The sequence below is a fragment of the Ammospiza nelsoni genome, chromosome 15 (assembly GCF_027579445.1).
Source record: "Ammospiza nelsoni isolate bAmmNel1 chromosome 15, bAmmNel1.pri, whole genome shotgun sequence".
Classification (NCBI taxonomy): Eukaryota; Metazoa; Chordata; class Aves; order Passeriformes; family Passerellidae; genus Ammospiza; species Ammospiza nelsoni.
Window position 1 is genome coordinate 12,850,341 of NC_080647.1, and position 24,620 is coordinate 12,874,960.

Genomic DNA, 24,620 nt, shown 5'->3' on the forward strand with positions numbered 1-24,620 from the left:
GCTACACTGAGAAAGTGTTGTGTGCACAGCCACATACTTACATCCAGCACCCACTGTAGCTCACAAGAATTGGGTTTTTGTCCATGGAGCTTTACTGAGCCTGCTGCTCACCTGGGCAATCACCTTTTGTCCATGTCTGACCACTGACAGCAATTAAATGGACAAATCAGTCTCACTGGCTGCCACAAGATGCTGCATGCAACAGGTGGTGAATTCAACTCTACTTTTGGTGGTAGGTGGTGAAATTAATCTCACCCGACTTAAGCCACTTATATATTGGAGATCTATAACATATTCTCTAGATTCTTTCACAGCCAAGAACAGTTCCAGAAGCAGGTCAGGTGCTGCTTCCATGCCTGTTCCCCAGCCTGCAGCAGGACTGTGCCAGGAGCAGCAAGGCAGCAGGGCTGTTGATGCTGAGGAGTGCCAGCCACCCCAAGATAAACTGTGCCCTCACCCGACTCCCCGCAGGTCCTGCCCTTTTGTGAGCCACTCCTGGAGCTGCCATTTCCTGATTTAAGCGGTTCACATGTTGTGGGTGAACACAGCTTTTTGTTCTGTGCACTCTGAACAGAAAAACTGCTGGACTGAGGAGCAACGGTTACAAATGGGCTGTGTGGTTTTCTTACAAAAACAAAAATAAGCACAGGCTTCTATGAAGAAGGGCTCCCTTCTTTAAAGAATATTTCTTCAAATACAATTTATTCTGCCATGCAGCTGCATCTGTGTAGTTCAGGACATGCTGTCAGACTGCAGGATGATTTGGGCACAGCAGAGCAGAGGCAGGTGGCTCCTTTTCTAAGTCTTCTGCTCTCCAGGGTTTAACATGGATCAAGTGTTGAGTGAACATAATTTTTTTCTTGAGTGATTTCTTTAGATTTTTTTCTTCCCTTTATGAAGTGTAGAATGTAAAAACCATGTTTTTAAATATTTAACAGGCATATTATTTACCTGAGAGTAAGAGCTTAAGATTTGATACATTTTATTATGCAAATACCTACTTATTCAAAATGTAAAACATGCATTATCTTGGCAGTCCCTAATAGCTAATCTGGCATGTTAAAAAAACCACCGTTGACATATTAGAAACCAAATATTTAGGGCTTGATTTGCCCCTTTTTCTTTCACTTCTGCAAACTGCCAGTAATTACACTGACATTAACAAGGATATTCCCAGCATACACTGGGGAAAGCAAAGGCGCATCACAGTGAAGAGGAAAAATCCTGTTGTTCTACTTACAGGTAAATTTAATCCTGGTTGATGTCACTTTGATAATTTGCTCAGGTAAAGAAAACTTAGTTACTCAGGAGATTATTATTTCAATGGACCCAAGACTATGAAGCAGCTATATGGAGCAGTAGCAGATTTTAGAATAATAATTCAGACATTTTATTAGTATGTAAAGACTCTCTTATCCATATTTTAGCCTATGAGTCTACAAAACTGTATTAAAATTAATTCAGCTGGTGCACATTCCTGAAACATTAAAAATATACTGTTTTTAAGACAATATATGCAGAAGCTTCCTCTCTGGCTCTGATCTTATATCCCAAATTTCAGTTTTTGTCTTTTTTAACAGCCAAGTTATAAACTTCTAAAACCAGGGTTGGTAATAGAAATCCTGATAGACTCCCTTTAATGTTTTGAATTATAAAACTACACCTTTTAAAAGACAAGTGTCATTGCCAAACAGTGAAATTACTATACTTTACTTCCACCCACTACATTTCAATTTTAATTTTATGAATATTGCAAATTATAACACTCACATTATAACCTCTAAAGGGGATAATTTATAAAAGCAGTGTCCATCAATTATAAATTTTCCATGACATTAATAAAATGGCAAGAACTAATTATGATGACTTCTGAGATGAAGATGCCTTGGACAAATCATTAATACGTTGAAATGGTATTTTTTAAAACATAGCAGGTTCTAATTATGACTGAAATGAGATGATGAAAATGATCACAGAAAGGACATTAACCTGATGAGTTCCACAGTCTCTGAGTACATGGTGTATGGAGATTTAGCTTCTAATGGATCTCGCTCCATAGCGTTCCCGCACTCGATGAAGGAGAGGGCAGCATCAGCATAATTCACTGCCTTGCCGAACTTCTCCAGCTGAAATGGGAAGGACACTGTCAAGAAAATCCTTCAGCTTGGATTTCTAGATGGGCAGATTATTCTACAAAGCAACACTAGCTTTAGGATGAAAGCAAAGTGTCACTGGTAGTTAGGAATGAATTCATACAGTAATTAAGGCAGGATACGTTTTTACCAAGTCTTTTCAGGGCAGATGTGGCTGAATGCTCCACATAGGAAAGTCAGTGTATACCCACTGACATCAGGAATTTACACAGGCAAGAAAGGGCACTAAGCATGTTTGTGCACATCCATACTGCTCCTTGACAGATGAACTAAGTTTGAGTGTCACTATGCAAGGGTTAAGTAACAACTCCATGCCACTTGGCTGATGTCATATTCTGTGTTCACTGTTGGTTAAAAAAAAAATCACATCACTTATTTGATGAGTAAAAGAGCAGGAAAAAAAAGGGGAGACAATATAGCACTGCTTAATATTTCATTTTACTAGGATTTTATTGCAAAAGGTTTTAGCCCTCATAATGGTTGTGATTAAACTGACTTAGACATACTGATTTCGTTTTTTATGTGTAATGAATATTATATATGACATTTTTATAGTACGCACTTTATAATAGTATTTAACATTTTCAGTTTTTGATAGCTGAATGTAAGAATTCTACTAATGTGGCATTTGATATAGGGGATCCAATATACTTTAAATAATTTAAAAATGTCTTTCTATGTCTCTATCAAAATATTTTTGATGCATCTGCATATGTTTCCATTCACAAAACAGAAGCCTGTTCTAAAAACATACTAAGTATAACATTTATTATTGGTCTAAGATAACAGTATACTTGTCTTTGTGGCTCCTGCTAAGCCATAACTAGTTCTCTCTGCCCACCTTTAATTACAACTACTGCTCTTGTGCACTGATTACGTACAGAGCCTTTGTATAATTGATAGGTATTAACTTAATGATCAGAAAATGGAAACATTTCTGACTGCTCTCTCTCTATTCCGGTGGCTGCTTATCAGCATATTCTTCAAAGTCCTTTTTTCACTTTAGAAGAATTTACATTTCTTTTGGAAGACAAAAAGTCTTCCAAAGATGACTTTTTTTGTGGTATGGAAAAAAGAATCTGGCTGCAAGCAGATTTAGTAGAGACACAGAATTTCAGCCAGGAACGGGATCTGATTCTCTGAAGAAGGTGGAATTATTCCAGCTCGTCACATCTCAGACAGGCACACGGTGAGGTCTCCAAGATCTCTTCCATATGGTACAGCCAGCCCACCCAAATTAGCTGATCCCTTCCTGCAGCCCCAGACAAGGAGAGGTTTCCATGGGTCGCTCCCGTAAGACATGAAACGTCCTGCCCTTCACCAGAAATCTATTTTCTCTACAAGCTCAGGAACACTGCTGCCACAAATCTCATTAACATTTGCTGACACATTTTGAGGTCACATGCATTATCTTTCCAGCCACTGCAACACATCTTTCAATGCTGCCTGTGCTCTGTCATGTCAGCACCGAGTAACCAGCAGCAATTGTTTCCACAGGACAAGTAACACTACTGGATTGCACACCAAATTTGTTACATGGAGATTATTTGTGTGCAGCTGCATTGGGTGGGAAAAAAAAAAAAAAGACTTGAGACCTAAATAGCAGAAGGAAAAAGCAGATACTTTGTTCATGGATATTTACGCATGCCAACAAGTTGGTCACAGTGGACGGTCTCACATTGGGGCACTCGGGGTGTCAAACTGTGTGTGGCAGGCAGGACCTGCCTGCAGGCAGCAGAGGGATGGGCTGTGCCTGCTCCTCTTAGCGCTGCTTGAGAAACACCCAGATCCTGCAGGCACAGGCGAGAGCACAGAGAAGGGCAGCACCTTGTGAGTGTGTCTGGCTGCAGAGGGAGATGAATTGATGGAGCGTGTTGAGATCATCGGGGCCTGAGCCTGTAAATATTTGCCAGCATGGAGCAGGTAGCCCTGTGCCAGCACCATGTGTGCTTTGTTTAAAGGTCACCCAGCTGTGGGAGGTGTTGTGAGCCTGCAGAGCCAGGCTGGGGCTGGATGTGCCCTGCTGAGCTGGCTGGAAGCCATCAGGCCACCTCCTGCAAACGGGCACGCTGGGAGGGATGACTGTCACCTTGCTGACAGCCACAACAGGTGCCAAAACCCTCAAACCACCTCACACAGAAAACACACTTGGAGACACTGTGCCCCAAGCCAAAAGGGAGCCTGGAGAGCTGAAGCAGGCAGCTTGAAATGTCATTCCTCCTTCAGCTCACTGACAGCAGAGGGAGAGACTTTGGCTAGTTTGCTTTTTAAAAATATAGCAGGGAATTGTTTTGGAAACTTTTTTTTCTAAGTGCAAAATCTCGAATGGGTAATGATAGAATATACATGTAAAACCCCCAGAAATAATAAAGTTGAGAGGTGAATAATCACCCAGCTCTTTGAAGGGCAAAGTGGATGGCCACACTCCATTTTAGACATCTTAGTTAAATTAAGTAGAGGAGTCAAGTTCCACTAAGTCTTCCTGAATGAGCCTCTGTTCTGCACCCTATGTAGCACACAGGAGAGAAAGTCCCTTCCTACAAAGCAAATGTTTATTAAGGACACTTCAGAACTGGCAATAACTCATATAGAGCAAACCATGGCAGAAAACAATCTGTCAGATTATGTAGTGTTATCAAAATCCAAACATTTGGCAAAATTAGGCCCATCTTACTGGAATTTCCTCTGGGGTAAAGCAAGCAAAAAAGCTTTCCCAGCATTGAACTACCTCACTACCAGATTTTTTGGGAATAAGTGTGTTGAGACTTTCTTTATCAGGCTAAAACCAAGCAATAAAAATGAATGTAGTACATAAAAATGAATTGTCTCAGATTTTAAACAATCAGATTGGAAATATCAAACAGTTTTACCACATGATAATGGGGTGTGAGGTGATTTGCCTGTCTTTCTGCTATGGAATATTTCATCACTTCTGTTTTAGGCTCAAAATGAATAGAAAAACAAATTTCAAGTACACATCAACTTTCATAAAACCATCTTACATACTTCATAAACAGCATGATTGTTGTTCCCCCTTGGAAGAAACAGCAGCTATTGTAAGTAGCTTTATTTTGGGAACAAATACTTAAAAGTTAGGAATGGCATTCAGGGTTTAACTTGTGCACAGTGTTTATGGAGCACAAACTGAAGCACAGTTTAGTCAGTAGCAGAGTTCCTCTTGGTTTGAGAGGTTTTAGATCTTGTGCAATAATGTTCATTTTTAACACTGAGTTCCACAGTGGAAAGAGACAAAAAAACCTGTGATAACCTACCAGTGCATCTGCTTTATGCTTCAGCTTCTTAGCCTCTTGCATGTAATAATCTGCATTGTGCAGCCTAGAGAGACAAAATCAATTAATTCAAGTCTTTGCTTTCATATAGTTGGACAAATGTTGTTTGAAAATATTGCTGATTGCTTTAAAGAAGAGTTTTGACATATATGCCCACTTATCTCTTTAAATCTTAACCTGATATCAATCTCAAGCTTCTGTATGCAGAGATATGATGGGTGACCAGAATATAAAATGAGTAGCTGTAGAAACTGGTTGCCCAAAGGACCTATTAATGTGTGCTGAACAGAGGAAAAGGAAAAATATTTTAAACTAATTAAGTGTAAGAAGTTTCCATTAGAGGAGCTAAAGTAAAAAAATGAAGAAGAATTACCGTGAACCAACATTCATGATCTGAAAACATTTATCAACAGAATCTTCATTAATCAGTGACAACAGTTCATTTGCCAAGATTAAAACTGTGTGTGCCTTTGTGCAGCACTATGCACACAGGTGCCCAATGCCAGCACTGTAATCAAAGATATTCTCTTTCCCTGGGACCTCTGCTTGCACAAAAATCCCAATCACAGAGCAAAAAGTCAATAAAACTTACACATCATCAAATGTTATTTTGGGTCTTCTGGGCTCAGAATTCCCATTGGAAAGTGTTGGCATTGCAGACCAGATGTCTGGTTCTAGATGGCTGGTGTCAAGAAGAGTGTTGGCTGTGGGTGTACTGTGAGATTCTTCCTCCTAGGAAACACAGGAATGTTATTCACAGTTCAAACAAACATTTTCCGACCATGTAAGTGCTCACATCCACCCTCCCTGCCAAAACCCCTTCCCAACAAACCAAAGGCTAAGAAGGCACCAAGCAGCCCACCTACCTTCATGTCACCTCACCAAACCACCCTTCCCTTCTTTGTAACATGAGCCTAACCGATTAATTAGGGAGTACAGCTCCACTTCTGGGCTCTCACCTGAACTCAGTAATTTACACTTGGAGGTACAAGGTCTTGGTGGATATCATGGTGTTACTGACTAGAAACACTTAAAGCAAGGCTGGGGAGATCTAATGGGCCAGGCTACATCTAAACTCAACTTCTTCAAGGTCTATCACACTAATGGAATCTTTTTTCTATATTACTAAGAGCTAACTAGGAGCTAACAGGCTGAAGAGTCTGCTTGGATTTCAGCAGGGAACAATTTCCTCTCTTGCTACAGAAGGAAGAATGGAAAGCAGAAGTCAGTTGTGACTTTGCAATGATTAAAACCAGAAGCATAACAGAAGATTTTAAATCAGGCAATTGCAAATTGCAAGCTTGGTCCCCAACCAGATAAACTAAATTACAGATGAACCAATGAACTAGGGAAAGAAGTCTAACATATTTTAGGGGAAAAATATTTCTTGCATCAAGATAATAGATTAACAAAGGATAAATCTGACTAGAGATGCTGGGATGAGAGGAAGGGGCCCTGCTGTTTACACAGCACTGTTTATTTGCTGACATATGCAGTTCATTTTGGCACTGATTTCAGTTGAAGGCGTGTGTATTACTGGCGCAGCTTGAAGTGACACAATGATATCAGAAAGCAACAGGGATGAATGAATAAGGTGAAGTGATTTGTCACCTACAATTCAATGCAACTTGTGAGTTTTACTATTACAGTGCAGGGTAACAACCTCTCTCAAAGTGGTGAACTGTGAAAAATGGGGCTATGCATGGCCTTTTCTGTGGCAGAATTTTCTTCTTGTTTTTTAATTTTGACAGTGATACTAAGATACAGTTTGATAATATAAAGAAAGGATGGGTTTGAAACTCTAGAGGAAGGACTATTTTCTAAAATGGGCCAAAACCCTGGAGTTTCTCTGTTTAACCTAAAAAGAGGGTGACAAACCAATGTGAATTTTTATGTTGTTTTAGTGAATTTGATATGCAGTTTTGGCTCTTTTTCATGTATTTTCAGAAAAAAACCCTACCTGAATTTGGTGAAAAGCAAGCAATAAAGAACCATCTCTGTGAGAATCACTGATGGTGATATTGTTCTATGGGGAAAAAAACCCCAATTGACAAATTGTCTAAAAGCTTACAAACAATTAACAAAGATTAAGCATAAATAAACTTTACTGTTGTGAGCCTGAAAACCTGAGAAAGGTTATTACCATGCTGAGTGTACTATGGACAGGAATTTTTTGTTATATTGTTATTGTCTGTTTAGTTTAGGCCATAATATTCAGTATGACTACTGTGCTTAATTCTGGCTGAGAATTTGGGGCAGTAATTCAGGTGACATTCTGGAAGTTTTATTTTGAAAATGTGAATGCTGCAGCTATAGAGTTAAGGGACTAATTTCAGCTAGCTGATGGCTGCAAAGGCTCTTCTCTGAGGCTCAGGGTTCAGGTGCTTCAGGGAATGATAGACAACACCAAGCAGATGCCTAATGCTGGCCTAAAAATGGAGCTTGCAAGAGCTGTTTATGCCTGGCTCAGCAAAGATCCACTCCCCCTGAGTGGGGCTACATAAGCATTTAGAAACACATACTGTGTGGGAAAAAAATCCAACAGAATAAAGCTGAACTGATTTCATTTTATCTCGTTCACCGCCACCAACGGAGGCTGGTTACTTACACAGATTCCTTTGGGGTTAGAAGAAGATTTATTTTCATTCTTTCTGTGTTTAGAAGCAGAGGAGGAAGAGCTGCTGGTCTGTGAGGTGTTGGTGACAGTGGGCTCCTGGCTGAAGGAGCTGTTGTCACTGCTGTGCCGCCGGTGCACAGGGTCGTCCAAGAGCGGGGACAAGGGAGGAGGGAACAGCTTCTCTTCTCTTTTCTTTGTCACCTTCTTCACCGAGCTACTGCTGCTCCTGGGGCACACAGAAAAACCAGATGCACTTCAAGAATATTGGTTAATTCCCCACAGCACAAAGCTGTACATCTCATTTACTGAGAAGCCAGCTCTGCCCTCCAGTCTGTCCTGCAGTCCCGTGCCCTCCGTGGCGAGGCACAAGGGGACAGCAGTGAAAACAGAAGAGCTGCCTCTGCCTTTTCAATGACTGCAGAAACCTTCTGCTTTGGAGGACAACTTGCAGTGCATTAGTACAAATTGCACCCAATTTAAATGCTAATTTGAGTCAGTCTTCATTTGAGAGGTCATAGACGTTCTGACTCAGCAAAGTGCTGGAAAGTTTTATGCACGGGGTTAGTTCCTTTGACATCAAGTATGACTATTTATGTGTTTAACATTAAGCATATTTTTAAGAGGTGGATTAGGGCTCACATAAGCAACCTTTGCAAAAAAACCCAAACAGCACATGGCAGCATATGAACCAAAAATAGAATTTATAACAACTACAAAATGATAACCATAACAATAACAAGATAATAATTATTTAACCTCTAGAATAAAGCCAACATTCAACACTATATTAAAATGATACATTGTAGCTGGCAAAAGCCCTTGAGCAAATATTGGTTGATGAATTGAACGTGATTCAGAAAATGAATGTGGTTTTGACATAAAAGCTCAAGTAACACGATAATCTATTGTCTGTTTTATGTACAGAGATTGTTAGCTGGCTAGCAATGGCAGCTGTGATGCACAGTAAAACCAGAAAAAAACCCCCAACCTGGTAGGCCTTTCTCCACTCAAATTCATCAAAAAAGAAAAAACCAAACCTAAGACTTCACTGACTGCTTAACATGTTAATCTACTCATAGATTTTTATTTTAGGTATTGTCCCAGCTCAGTCAATGAAGATAACCTGAATTTTAATCTTTTGTTAGACATCTAATATTGCACTACATGATCATTTACTGTTTATGATTATTGACTAAAATTTCAATAACAAATTAAGTCAACAAGAATTTATGTTTTGTTCCCATTTTCAGTCAGTGTCAGGAATTATTGATCTCCTTTGCCTCAAAGTAACCAGGGAAAGAGGAGAAGGCGACCCAGGTTTCCTTACTTCTCATTTAGGAGCTCTCTCTCATTTCAGCCTGGCCTCTTCTGCAGTTTCACTGACAGTATCAATATCTACACCTCAGTCACTGCCCTACTTGGACCTTTGGTGATACAGAAATATTTTAGCCTTACCTGTGAAACCACAGAGTGAAATCAAACAAACTCTTCATGTTTTATAGCTCCTCTACCCAAAACTACTTTAATTCAACTGAAGCAGAGTTAAAAATATCTTATTTGAAACCCTCTGATATTAAAGATCTTCAGACTGAAGAAATAAAGCAAGCTCAAATTCATATTGCCTTATGGATGGATGCTGTCCTTGTTGGAAAACACATGGGTCTGAAGAAGATCAAAGGCAAACAACCATGTTGGACCAGACCAGCAGCTCTTGGAGGAGACTGATTTCATGCACATGTGGTCCTGCAATATGTCCTCCAGAAAGTTCTCACTTAAAGCTCCATCTGTTTGCTTTCTGACCCCCAAAGGGCATTTTGGAACTCAGACAAGTTACCATAGTTATGGCTCACAACACTCTGAACGTTTTCCAGAGGAAAATTTTCCAAAGGAGGGTGAGCACTGCCCTGACAAAGCACACACGTGTTCTTGGATTGTACAGCAGCAAAGAAGACACAGTTAACCCACAGAAGCACCCAGGGGCAGAACCTCTGCCTCCCAAAGCACATGCCCTACACAGGGAACCCTGAACATGCACTCACAGGGGAAACACAGAGCAAAGAGATTTCCTGTGCCACTGTGCACATAGGAGTTTACAGCTCTTCACTATTTAAAACAGCACCAGTTCACTTCATCTTTGGGCTCAGATATAAGATGGGGCAAACCAAAGAACAGGTGCAGCTACTCAACTCTGGCACACAAATCACTCTGTGGCTTGGAAGAATTAACCACAAAACAAAAGGCTCTAGAGGATATTTTTTATACATAATTTACGTTTAACTCCGTCCCCCCCCATAAATACAGTTTTGGGGTTTTTTTTCTTTTCTTCCCCTTGCCCACTTAATTCTATAAGTTTTTGCAAGAATTAAGCTGATAATTTATTTAGCAATATTACCTCCCTCAGATTTACACTAAAGCATTTATGCTAACAATAACCTCCATGAAATAGGTTGTTACCAGCAGTTAACCAGATTGTCACTTTGCTTTGGGCTGTTAATGGCCTAAGAAACTGGTCTTTGATTGCAGGAATCGCTAATTTTGAATGAATTTATTGCAATAATTACTGAGACTCAATGGTTTAATTTGCTGACATGATTGTTAGTTAAAATTATTTAAAATCTAGGGAGAAACACAAAGTGCACTGAAAAACTACAAGCAGAACTGATGGTCTTTTGGCTGCAGGGTTTTAATCTTTTGTGTCTAAAACAGGCCAATTATCAAAGAAGGAGAAGGTTCCCCATCTGCTTTTTTTTTCCAGCCTGGTTTTTATTAGGGCAGAAAGCAAGCAAGCAAGCAACAAGAGGTCATTGCATGAAGAAGGGAGAGTTTCCAGCTACTCTCATGTTTCAAGCTGCTTTTCTTTGCCCTTTCTTTATCCAGTCCTTGTGGTATGCAGTGCTGTCTCTGGCCTGGTAGTGACACAAAGCCACCCCAGGCTTTGTCTATGCCAGGAACCTGGCTTTCCTTTGCCTCTCCTTCCCTGGCCCACAATGAAATGCTGCAATTGAAGGTGTATCTGACTTTCTGCAGGGCTCTACAGGGAAAGGTCACTCCCACATTGGCCTGGGCCACATGGCAGCACCTGAATGGAGCTGAAGTCATTGTCATGGATGTGAAGGCTGCTGCGCCATGAAAGAACCCCAGTGAATGCTGCTGTGACTACCCAAGGGAGCAACTAATAGGTATTGCCAAGGAGAGGTGCATCTTCAGCTAAAGGTTGAAAACAAAAGAGAATGGGAAATTTTGAAAAACAAAAATGCAGAAATGTTTGCCTCAGACAGATTTCTAGCATGCCTGCTAAATGGTGGGCAAGTCTCACTGGTATGAGTCCAGTTTGACTCACAGTTTGCATCAGCAAATAATTCCCTGTTGCTACAAACGTGTTGCTACAAAAAGCCAAATACTGGTGAGTATTTGGCGAGTCTCTGTCTGGACTGGTTCTACCAATCAAATATTCATATATCAATGGGATTCAGCAGCACACACAATTAATGCTTAAATTAAAATTTCTCTGTCAAGGAACTAAATATAAATAAGCAATCCTCTGCTGCAAAGCAGGCAGCTGATCTGACAGAAATTCAGCTTCACAGAAGTGCTTCAATGTATTCCTATAAACACACTGAAACACCTATTCCTTCATTTGGTGTAAGTACCAGAAATAAGGAAAATACAGTGGCAATAGTTTGAACACTATATTTTAAGGGTCAGGTCAAATTTTGGAAAAGGCATCAGCCTCTGAATATGTGAGGGACGAAACAGAGAGGTAATTATGACTTAGGCAATGACTACAGAATACAAAACTCTCTGGTTGTGCAAATGCCTTCTAAGTTCACAAGTGGCCATTTGAAATTTCTGAACTCAAATTGTACATGTAGTCACAGAAACTTGTGGAAATTAGGCATATAATGGCCCTTATTAGACATGCCACCCTTTAAAGATTAATTGTGCATCTATGTTTGCTTTATTGAGCCCATATATTTAGGGGAATATTACAGAGAAATGTATCCAAGTGCCTCAACCACAGCAAGGCAGGCAATGGGAGCTGTGAAAGCACAGGTGTGACCTGTCTTTTGCTGATTGCTCCAGACTCCTGAATGCCTCCAAATTTTGGCCCAGATTGTGGTCTTTCTGTCAAAACACTCTTGTACCTTTAAAAAAGCCTAATAAAAATCTCATGTCTGCCTTGTGGAACCTGGCTTATTGGCACAGGGATCAAGTTCTAATAGGAGAGACCTAAGGTTCCTACTAAGTGACAACATCCACCATGGGACTTAACACCTCCTTAAGGGATGAAGATCATCATCACACCTGTAGCTGACTCATCCTCATTTCTTAACGTGCTTATATAGAGAGTTCTAAAAGGAAACTTAGAACTTTTGGGAATAAAAGACCAAATGGCAAAGCCTGTCTTTCAACCTTTTACCCCTGAAGTGTTACTTTCCCCCATGGCCTTGAACACTGGACTTTATTCTGCCTCCCCATAAAAAATTACTCAATCTTCTGGAGAACAGAATCACTCCTGACTGCTTAAAAATGAACGTTTAAATTTCTAGGAAATTGTCTTCACACAGTTCATCCAGCTCCTTGATCTTTTGGGAAATACATTGATTTATATTCAGTTGCATGTCTCTGGGAGTTGAAAACCTGAATCAAAAAAGTATTGCATTTTCTTCAAGCAAACTCAGAAAACACTAGTAACAACAAAGGCAGTGTCATCCAGGTCTCACTGAGGTGGAAAAATAGTCAGAGAATTTTGTGTCAAAACTTCAGGCAGATGAGAGAAAAAGCTAGTATATGGAAATAACTATTGGTGGACACAATTATGTTTTAACAGAGAATACCCAAGGGTTGAAAGCTCTGAGGAATCAAATTAACGACCTGGAAAACAAGCTCAAATTAAGAAACATCAGGTTGGGGGTGGATCCTTAGGGCCTGATGGTGACAAGAATAGAAAGATTTTTTTTTAATGGATTGTGGAGGTGTTGGGGATGCATAATCCTTGATTCCCTCTGCAATATATCTCTGCTCATTGTATATCCAGTAATGACAATTAGGCAACACCCATCATGATGTTTATCAAATGTGCAACATGTTACAGATCCCACTGTAATTTTCATCTTCCTCTTCCAGACTCCAGCTCTGATTTTCTCAGTGGCTGAATGAGTGGCTAATTCACAGAGTGATGTTACTCCTTATTGACACCAGAATAAATAAAATGATGCTCAACCTTTCTTCAGGGATTTTAAAATTAGTGTGCTGTTTCATAACTTGTTTTTGAACTTTATCAAAATTTACCTATTTTATCCTCAAATTGTTTTTAGAAGCACACTATGATTTTGATTCTTTGCTTATCCTAGTGCAAAGCAGAAAGAAGCATCTCATCTCAAAATCATAAAAGCATGAAATAACAAAAGGGAATTGGACTCTTTGGCTATTTATAGAATGTCAACCTTGTGACTCTATAATCAGAATCATTATTTATGTGGCACCTGTTTGTTCAAGCATTATAGCCACCTCTGAAAGACACTCTGAAAGGCACAAACTATTGGATGGTGTGTGTCTGCTGAGATACAAAGCACATCTGAGACACCTGGGATGGTGGGCCCTGGCATTGCTGTTTACGCAGGTAAAACAAAGAGGCAATGTCACTATTTTTTTCAGTAAAACTGGGAACTGTCTCTCATGAAAATGATTTAAAAAATTTAATTCCAAGCAATCAAATAAATCCCAATTTTAGCAGGATTCTCTGTCCACAGAGGTTCAAGGTAATAGAGGCAAGAAAGAACATTGAAGGGAGGTTGAAGAGTACACCAGGATTATGGCAGCATTCTGAAGTCTTGCAGGCCATCAGCAGGAGGCATGAATCTCATCCAAAGCCACATGGCTCCTCTTCCTCATGGATGGGAATACCAAGGCTGTGCTGCTTATGCTGATGGGCTGTAAAGCCCATCTGACTCTGCAGCAAAGATATATTTACAGAACAGTACTGTGAAATCCCTCAGGAACGTGATGTCAAAAATCCACTTACTCTTTAGTGCTGGTTATTCTGTGGTTTGGAATTGGAGAGATACAAGGTGGGAGCAGACAGGAAGCTGGAGGCTCCTCCAGGCGCTGCTTCTTGCTTTCCACAAAGGTGTCCAGGCTTTCTGTCTGCTGTAACAAAACATGGCAGAGCATCAAAGAGTCAGCATTTGTGCACAGCTTCACTGGCCATCCAGAGAACCTATGGAATCTCAGTGTATTTCCCCCACAGCAGCAGCTGAACTGCTGGTCTAAGAGAAGTGAAAGTCACCTGAAATCAGGGCTAAACGTGCTCCAAACACAGGATGTGGAGTTATATAACAAGTGACATAGCTGATAATTAGGAAGCAAAATGTCTCATGTGCTAAAGTTATCTTCTGTAGTGCACTGGAATTTAATTAATAATTTAGATGCAATGATTTGATAGCACCAAACCTTATTCAAGTAAATAGCTTTTACTCATTGACCTAATAGAAGTTGATGGGAAAACTTCTCTGAATAAGTATTCCTCACAGGACTAGGAGTGGAGGACTGAGCTGGGGTAGTCATTAACAGCACTAGCTCATTTGAAATTTGCTTTGGAAGACTCGCTGATGCATGACTTTTGTGCCTGAACCAGGACAAACAAAGCTGATTATTGCTCTGTCACTGCAACCTTCATATCAGTCTTCGAGTCCACCAGTAGATGGCTAAAATAAATCTTTTAATAGCATGATTTAGAAATTAGTCTCTCTCTACCCTGCTTTAACTCTTGCTGTACCCTGAAGTCATCCTAATTGGCTTGTTTCTTGGGTAGCAGTGAACAATCACATTACAACATTACAGGGGCTGATTCAGAGTCCAGCTTATGTTAGCACAGGCCCAGAGCAAGATTCTCCATTTTGTTACTTTCTGATTCAAAGTTTCAGTCAAGGAAATGATGAGCTTACACCTTTCATATAACTCCCCCTTATTTATTTTTCTTCCCTGGGAGCCCTCACTTTAGTTGCCAATACTACCCTTGTGTTTTAGTCACGATTCCTTCTCCATGATACAGACACTCCACTAAGCTACCCAGAATCATTATAGCAAGAATTATTTTTGGTATAATTAATATGCACCCTGGTGTACTTAGACATACATAAGTATGGACATTTATACATCCCTCTCCTCTTTCTTTCTCCTTTCTTGCATCTCTGTAGTGTGCAGCTAGAATATAAATTGAATAAAAACCTGCTGAGTTTACTCATGTGATTACTTTCACTTAATTCAGCAGGGAAGGAGCCCGTGCAGTGACTCATTTAGGCAGGGGTGGAGACCCTGTGTCTGCCTGGCATCGTCTGTCTTTGTGTTGCATTAATTCTCTTGTACCGCTGGACTCCTCAAACTCAGGATTTCAAGAAGTCCTCCAAAACAGACAGCTGAAGTCATATTCACAATGATTTATAAAATTTGGAGTATAAAAAAATACACTCTGATGACTTTTCACAGGCAGACCAGAGTACAAGCATTTCAGCTGGAAAAACTGACCACAAAAATTCATTTAGGATATAAAACCTCAGTTTCTTTTCTGAAAACACATTTAGTTTGAAGTGCAATGTCATATCCCACAAGGTAGGATACCCTTGGGCATAAATAACATAAAACACATGATAAAACATAATGCCTTCAGTCAAAATATATTTGTTTTTTGGGAAGCTGTGCAGAGAAAGCAGCTAGTTAAGTAAATTATATTTCTATGTATCATATTTGTTCATACCACAAAACAATACAAAAACTAAATTCACCAGGAGCATAAGCAAGCACCATTCCACTGACTTTGATGAAGCCTGTTTAAACCAGTGGTGAAAAAACCTTAATTCTTCAGACAATAAACCCCTCTCTTCCAAATAGAAGTCACATTTTCTGAGTATGGCTGAAACTGCACTAATACGAACTCATCACTCTCTGCAGATTACAGAACACTGGAAACTAATAGGTGAGTGAGCAAATACAGTGAAAAACTTGTTAGAAGAATCTCAAAAAATACATTGTTTATTGATTTTTTCAGCTGGGGTTTGCTTTTTGCTAGTTTCTGATGTTAATTTGTAGTGCACTTGTAAATGTCAGTCCTTTGTAAAGCCAATAAAGCCTCAGTGCTGTGATGCCTCCCCACAGCCTGGCTGCAGATGCAGTGAGGAACCATTGCCTCTGGTCCTGACCTCCGGGGTGCTCAGAAACACAAGTGTTTTCCTTTAAACAATGAAAATTACTTACCTTGTGTTTCCTTTTGGATTTTGTGGAGGGTTTTTCAGCTGCTGGGGTGGGGGACTCTCGAGATGGTCGCCTGTGTTTCACATTTGCCTCTCTTGGTTCACTTTTCACAGATGTGGTCTCAAAAGTTTCCTGTCCAGGTATCCTAGAGAGTAAACTAAGGTCTATTTTCACCCACAGAGATTTGGGTTCTTCATATTCTCTCAATGGGGACAGAAGTTCATTTTGTACGATTGGGATAGGAGAAAAGAGCTGCTCCTCCAGGTCATTGCTGGTCTGGTCAATGGATGTGTTGCTGCCATTGCTGGTTAAGCTACTTACACTGAGGATGTTACTGCCAGAATCCTTCACTTTGACACCACTGCCAGACCCTGTGCAGGCTGGCAGCACCTTGGCCTGCAAGCTCTCCTCCTGGTCTGTGTTTGAATCAGAAGTAGATGAATCAGTTTCAATGAACTCCCGGGACTTTGGGACAATTTTGCTGGGGCCTCTGTACTTTTTCTTCTCTGAAGTGAGACCTGTGCTAGTTCGTGGTTCTTTCCTTGGAGCTGTCTTCCCAACAGCTGCTTTAGTTCGAACCTTTGGCTGCTCGGGGGGTTCCTGTGTGTCTTTTTCTTTGGGAGTGTTGCTGGTATTATTTGGTTTGGGCCAGTTATACTCTTCTACACTGGAAGTCCTTTCTACCTTTTTGGGTTGCTTTTTCCCAGTAGTCCTTTGTGAAGTTGGCTCATTATGAGCTGGTGACTTCTGCTTGGAGCTTTTTGCCTCTGGGGTTTTCTGGGCAACCCGTGGTTTGGCTTTCTCTCGGATGGGACTGAGGATCGCCCGGTCTTTGGGATCGGTCGGGGGCAGGCTGCTGTTGAGCTTCCCTTTGTTTGGCCCTTCAGCCTGCTGGTTGTTCTGGGCCTGGGAGCTGCTCTCGCTGTGAGGCTCATTTTGATTGTTGATGATGGTCTTGTTGTGGGGGTTCACCTTATTTAGCCATTTATCCAGCTGCCATTTGTTTGTTGAGGGGGGTTCGGGCTGCAGATTGAAGGATGACAAGGAACAAATCTCAGACAGAAGCAGTACTTTTCCCTTTAAAAGAGAGCTTTTTTAATGTACCCTTTTATTTCAGTCAACTAGTGGTGACTGCTAGTTTTATGGAAGTATTTATGGAGTATTTATGGTTAATTAGGCTTCCTTATCTGGTTTACAACGTAGCCCTGGAGAAATTTAATACAACTAAAAAGTTTAGTTAGTCCCTAAAGAGATAGTTTTGTCATGTTGCCTTTCCTTAGTCCCAGCTGAATACTGTGTCAATAAAATCTTCTCTAGCTACTGGCAAAAATCTAAATATTTCTTTAAAGCAACTCAAATGTAGGCCAGAAAGATTCTTCCAAAAGCTAGAATGAGTATGGGGGTCATACATGTGAAAAGGCAAAGGGAAAAGAAGTCAACAGCATCAAACAGCACAGAACTCCAGCATCCCCCTAGCAGGGAGGGGGCTTTGCTCCCCTCCATGCTTCCCCCCCAGGCAGAGCTGAGGGTGGGCTCACCTCTGGCGTGGCACTGCGGGACTCCTCGTTGCACTCGCTATCGCTGGAGCTGCTCTCGCTGTCGGAGTCGGACTCGGAGCTGCTCTCGGACTCGCTGGAGCTGCCGGAGCCGCCGCTGGAGTGGGCCAAGCCGGCAGCGTGTGCCACGGGCACTGGAAGGCTGCTGGGGGACAAGATCCTTTCTTAGCATGCTCCTGGCCTTTTGCTGCCCAGTGAACCCCACCGAGTGTCCTCAGCGTCACCTCCCTCTCCTGCCAGCCCACGGGAGCTCCAGGGCCTGTGCCACCTTCAGGGGCCTGGGCCACCTCCAGGGGTCATGCCACCTTCAGGGGTCATGCCACCTTCAGGGGCTGTGCCACCTCCAGGGGCCTGTGCCACCTCCAGGGGCTGTGCCACCTCCAGGGGCTGTGCCACCTCCAGGGGCTGTGCCACCTCCAGGGGCCTGTGCCACCTCCAGCGGCTGGGCCATCTCCAGAGGCTGTGCCACCTCCAGCGGCTGGGCCACCATGGAGCCACCAAGGAACTGGTTGGCTTCGTGACTCATGGGACACGTTGATTATGTTAATAGCATTACCATCATCATCACCCTCCAGTAAGAAACACTTCAGTGTCACAAGCTTGAGCTTATTAGGCCTATGATTGCAAAAACTAACAATCACACTTAAATAATTCATTAATGGAATCATGGTTTCTTCATTTTTTGCCAGTTCATTTATAATTTATGATCAAAGGAAGGACATTGGGCAACTAATATTGGACAGGACATTTTAAAAATTAATTTTAATGAATACTTTTACACTGTAGTGTACAAAAACTACGTACTTTTGACAAGTCTCCAGGGAGTGCCTGAGAATTTTTTATTTATAGCTTTTTTCCCCTCTCATATTTATGATAATGCAGTGAGAAAATAGCATTCATGCTGAAAATAAGCTTCTCTGTAAAATCTATTTTTCTGTGTGCTCAACTGTCCTCCAAGATGTATTTATTAGCAGTGCACTGTGTGTCATTGTTTATCCTCATCATTTGTTTCTAATCTGAGAGGTCAGACGACCCCAGCTTTTAGCACTACAGAATTCTGCCAATCTGACTCTTTATAAACTCATCTTTAATTTCAACTTTTTTGTCAGGGAGATAACCATAAGGTTATATGTCTCTTCAGCTGATCTATACAGGGAATTTTTGATGATTGATTTTAAATTTGTGAAGCTGACAAAGCAAAGTGTTTGAAAATTGACACCATTTGCTAGTACGCCTTTATGGATATTCAATACTTCACCTTAATATATCATACACTGTGTGTGTCCCATATTGAGTGATCCAGAGGTGCCTACAAGGTATAACACAGCTTTGCCTCTGTTTCTATTTGCTTTTCTATTTTCCTCCAAGAAGAATTCAACTAAGCCAGGAATATGCTTTCCTTCCCATTTCAAACCATGATGCTCTGTGCATCAAGATGCTCTCTTAAAAAACCACAGTAACCAAGAAACTGAAAAAGCCAAGGGAAGAAGTAAAAAAGGAAAAGCCAGAACAAACTGATGGGTGACCCTGCTCTGCTAGAATCTTCACAAGCATTGCCACTGGCTTCCGTGACAGTAATAGATGGACTTTAATTTTCTTCCTACACTGAGCTACTTTCTCTCCCTCCTTGTTGGTAAAACCTATCGCTTGCACCGTGGTTGGTAACAAAACTGTCTCTTTGAGCCTGGCAATGGCCCTGCAGTGCCCATTGACAAAACAGCTTGGTGCTTTAGGGTGCATTAATGAAACAAAATTACTCACTTGGGTAATTGCTACAGATCACTAACTTTGTTGCTCATTAAGTCCATGCACTTTTTATTTTTTTAATTCTTTTAGCGGCTCCTTACTCAACTGACTTAAGTAGAGCTACTTAGAAAATTTCAGTTGGACATAGAAGGCAATTCAAAGAGCAGAGGATGAAAACATACAGGCATTTCTGAAAGTATTATGGAGAACTAACCACTGAATTAAAATGGATCTTACATTTTGTATTTAATAAAATTATTTTTGAAAACCATTTTTATTTCTTCCTTTATCCCTCCTTTTCAGTGAAGCTCCAGAAAGTACAAGAAAACACATTTTTCATGCAATTTTTTACAGTAAACAAGGAAACAGAAAAGTGGAGAAAAAGAAAATGTGTTTGTAGGAGTGTTTGCCTTTCTCATCAATATCTAGTAATTTTGGTCTTATATTTTTTACTTGGAAAACACTAATAGTAGATGGAAACTGAGCCTTCATATTTCATTACAAATGTTTCCAGGAAGAATAAAATAGAAAACACCACAAGGATTCCCAGACTGAGGAGGCAAACATAGTAATTCTATTCTGTAATGCCAGAATGAAGCACCAGCCTTGAAAAAAAAAGTGTTATTTATGGAATTATCACAAGACTGTTTTTAATTTAAAAACAACTTTCCACCTAAATCTGAGAGCTTCTCTGGAGTGGTTTGTGCCCAGGCAACCTCCACACAGAGGGGTGTGTGTGGGGCTGCACACACAGCTGTGAACATCTGCCTAAGGACACGCTCTGCTCTCATTAAGACAACTGATATAAGGAGTAACACCTCTTATCCTAGATCAAAGAAGGGAAAGGCAGTGCCCCAGCCAGACCTTTCCCACCTCTAAACACAACTTACCTCTCTTAGCACTCTGGGAGTAACACTGCAGCAGGGATGTGCTCACAAAACAACAGGAGTCATTCTGGAGCAGACTGCAACTGTCTGACAAAGAACTCAAAGGGCAGGAATAAAACCATGGAAATAGATAGCAGCTCCAACCTGGCCTTATTGTCTTTCTTTCTGCACACCAGCCTCACTCAGAAAAAGCTACCATGTGCCAAACATTACTGAGTAACACAGCTCAGCAAGCATGCAAGAACCAGACAGGCTCAAAATAATGTTTTTCATACAAAACACAATGAGGTCACATTTTTCTTTCATCTGGGATAATAAAATTATGCCTTGGCTACACCGGGCAGTTTCATGCTGAAGGCATCATTGCTGATCCTCGTTACTACAGTAGAAGCATTCATTTTCATCATGTAGTTTGGGTTGAGAACAACTGTGTATGCTTTGCAAAACAATCAGATAAGACCCAAAATGCCTTTCCTAGCATCTCACCATACTAAAGATAGATCTAGTGCATAGCTACAAGCACAATCAACTTCTTACAATGCAGTTCATCAGAGAAGAAAAAGGTATACATACATTTAACAAACAAACAAACAAAAGCATAAAAGTGTGTAAAAATGAATCTTTGCTTCCAATAAAATAAGTTTAGTAGATATTTTAGATTGTCTTTTGTGATTTTTTCCTTAAATAAAATGCATCTCTTAGTTCAGAAATACTTGGTTTTGCACTCTTTCCAGAGATTTCTGCAGATATAAAGTTCAATCATGTTTTGAAAGATGTTGGGCTAGATTCTGCAATTCAAGCAGCTGCTATACAAATAAACTGGCCTTCCTCACATAGGTTTCAACTGCATGAACTGGGGGTTGCGTCTTGAAGAGACTTTCAAAGCAAGCTTTGTTATGTTGCTAAGATCCAGACAAGGAATGCCAGTCCAGACAAGGTTTAAAATGGATTTAAAGCATTTTATCATCAGATCCAAGTCCTCAAAGTGACTAAAGGGGGCAGGAAGGACTGATATTTGAAACTATTGAATTTTTATTTCCCAGCAGGAGATGAGAACTCATATTGTTCTTCACTGTTTGGGTAGACAACGTTTTTATATCATGTGAACTGAAAAAAAAAATTAATAAAAACAATGCTGCACAACGGAACACAGCATTGTTTGGGTAAATAACACTTAGAAGAAAGCCACTTCATTATTATCACTGGAGATTGGGGGCCCCTACTGAGACCAGTGACCCGCTGTGCTGGATCTGTGTAAATACATGATGAGGCACAGTCCTTGGGCCAAAGATCTTGCAGTGCAAACACACAAAGCAAACAGCAGAGGTATTACAGTCATCTTCATACTCAGTGTGGGCCTGTCACATTCTCTAAGTGCAAGGCCTCTCTACAGCTAATAGAAACATCAGTTTTGCCCTCCTTTTAAGTTTGTTCTCATTTTGCTGAGCACTTGAGCAGAGTCCTGCAGGGCAGCCAGACGTGCTGTGCCCTGACCCAGAGCCCCGACCAGGCTGGGGGCACAGATGCAGAAGGACTTGGCAGGGAGAGCCCATGACTCAGGCCAGATGGATCAGTGGCTGCTCACCCCTCTCCCGAGGAGCTCCTCCTGTGCTTGGGGATGGGAGCCCTGGGGTGACATCCCCACTCAGGGGAAGGGCAGCCAGGCCTCCGTCCCTTGCTAAGGTCACCATGAGGGTGTCTCCATCCAGCTGCCTGCAGACTGGGGAGCTGGGACCCCTTCTGACAGAGGAGACCTGCACTTCTGCAAGCCAGCTGGAAGGAAGCTCTTCTGCAGCACCTACACCCATCTCCCTTCTTGTGCTTCTGCAGTGCAAGCGTTTCTCCAGTCCCTGATGCTTGTGCACAGCATGGCCACAAAGTATGAGATGAGAAATGCCTTGAAGGCGGGGACAAACACCAGTACCATCAGTACCTGGAGTATTTTTCAGCTCTTGCTGAGCTCTCGCAAGCTGGGACTTGCAGGTGTGTGGCTGCTGATGGCTCCAGGTGCGGACCTGCACTGACCTCATCACACACCAACCATCTTTCTTTCACTGCAGTTCACTGGTACAGGTGATCTACCCAAATCACCATGAAGCTTGTTTATTTTTCAATTCATGGGTTATTTTTCAAAAGCCAATTAAAGCAGACATGGCATTATTATGTAGCTGTATCATTATGCTGCATAGGGAACCCAAGGCCTGATGTGTGGCTTATACTTTTTTGTTCTTGTTGACATCTGGACCATTATATTGTTTTCAACATATAATTTACTCTACTGTTGTTATAAATGATCTTCAAAATTAAACCTGGTAGCTACAATGTGAAGTACTCCAACTCATTAACATCTAATAAGAAAAATAATAAACTTTTAATCTTGTAAATACAGATGTTAAAAAAAGTTATAATTCTGACTACAGCAGTAAACCTCATCAAGGAACAAAAGCTCCTAACAAAACCTCCTTAGCTATCTCCCTGAACCTTTTCCCAATTAGATGTAGTCATGTTAATTGCTGTGAGGAGAATTTGGCAAATAGATGGTGCTCTCCAACAATAGGTTTATTCATTCTAACCCTTCCTTTTTAGGCTAATGATGAATAGGCCACTTGTTTCACTGTTCTACTCAGAAATCAAAATGTAAACTCAGAGAGAGTAGAGCATTGCTGGACAGTGGGAAATTGTAGATGGGAACTGACCAGTGAGTCAACAGCACATCCAGGCTGGCAACGTCTTTCCATTAGAAGCAGCACTCTACAAAGGTTGCTTTACTGCACAAGCCTATATTTAGGGAAAGTTCAACCAATGAAATCTGGAAATAGCAAGGTCTATGCTGGAAAACTGACTACAGACTTGACAGAGTAGTTGATCTTCCTGTTGAGGCACTGCATTGGGACTGAGATGAATTTTGCTTTTTGTTTGAGAAGAAAATACATCTGTGCAACAGTTCCTGCTGTGTAAAAGAGAGGCTATGTGGCCTATCCTTAATCTGGATTATCTATTTAAAATGCAAATTCCTGAGAACAAAGAGTCTGATTGCACAGGGCACTGAAAATTGGGTGCCCAGCTCTGAGCAAGACTTTTGTGCACTCAACTACACTGCAGCATCTACCAGAGCAGACAGCAACACTTCTTTTATTTGGATACTGTTGTTGTCCCACTCCCTACAATTTATTTCAAGAAAGAGACAGGAAAAAACCCTCTGGAGTTGTTCAGATCCAGCCCAATCTCTCCTTTGGATCTGTTTCTACAGAAAAACTGCAAACCTGATTACTTGGAGTTGCTGGACTCACTGAATTCTGCATTAAAAAGGGTGTTTCATTATTCTAGCAGATAATAATAGTGCAGCACCTAGCAGATTAATATTTAGTGTCAGAATTTAATACCATAACTGTTCAATAACAAAGTTTTATTTCTCTTCTATTCTTACAGCATTATCAGGAAGTAATATTCTCTTCTAATTTGAAAGGGAGCTGCAATTTTTTTTCAATAATGAATTGTTCATATTTTTATCTTCAAACTTATATATGCCTACCATTAGATTGCTTTTTAAAGAAAAGGATTGCTCTGGATGATTTGTTCACTGCCTTTCCATTGGTTAGTATTAAATTATTTAACATCAGGCTGGTAGAATTCAAATCTAAACTTTCAAAGACTGGGTTGACACAGGAACTGAAAACCTGTATCAAGGCTTTTAAAATATTAATCAGCACCCAGGTCAATGAAATGAAATAAGGTGTGGAAATTGTTGCTTCAGCTAACATTAGCACGTGTAGTAAGACATCACTTATGATAGCTCTCTCATTTCAAAACACATGGAAAGGGAAAACCTCTCTAATATGTTATTCAGGATGTGGCAGCTGATCTGCCTGTATCAATCCTGAGCACTGTAATGTAAGTAGGAGCTCTGATTTATTTTGAGGGGGAGGGTAATTTACAAGATGTTGTATGTAAAAAGCCACAGCCTCATTTTACTGTGTTCAAAAGTAACTGTTTTAATCAAAGACTGTTTATAACAAGGTTGATAGAGTTACTGAAACAGATTTTTTTCATATACATATAACCCTTTTATGCTTCCAGCTTTAAATACCATAAAAAGGATAGTAAAGATGAAAGAAATAAAA

The 24,620-nt window shown here is 40.8% G+C and overlaps 1 protein-coding gene across 4 annotated transcripts in view; it reads right to left on the reverse strand.

Moving 5' to 3' along the window:
• The window catches only part of AFF2 (ALF transcription elongation factor 2), a 331,211-nt gene that overhangs the window by 23,182 nt on the left and 283,409 nt on the right, over positions 1–24,620 (reverse strand). For 2 of the 4 annotated variants that reach the window (XM_059483225.1, XM_059483222.1), the window contains exons 10-16: positions 17,849–18,011; positions 16,314–17,333; positions 14,086–14,210; positions 8,052–8,286; positions 6,036–6,175; positions 5,426–5,489; positions 1,990–2,126 (exon numbers count right to left, since the gene is read on the reverse strand). In XM_059483225.1, coding sequence (XP_059339208.1) covers positions 1,990–2,126; positions 5,426–5,489; positions 6,036–6,175; positions 8,052–8,286; positions 14,086–14,210; positions 16,314–17,333; positions 17,849–18,011 — 1,884 coding nt within the window. The remainder of the gene's footprint in view (positions 1–1,989; positions 2,127–5,425; positions 5,490–6,035; positions 6,176–8,051; positions 8,287–14,085; positions 14,211–16,313; positions 17,334–17,848; positions 18,012–24,620) is intronic. The other 2 variants (XM_059483223.1, XM_059483224.1) reach the window with 2 other exon arrangements.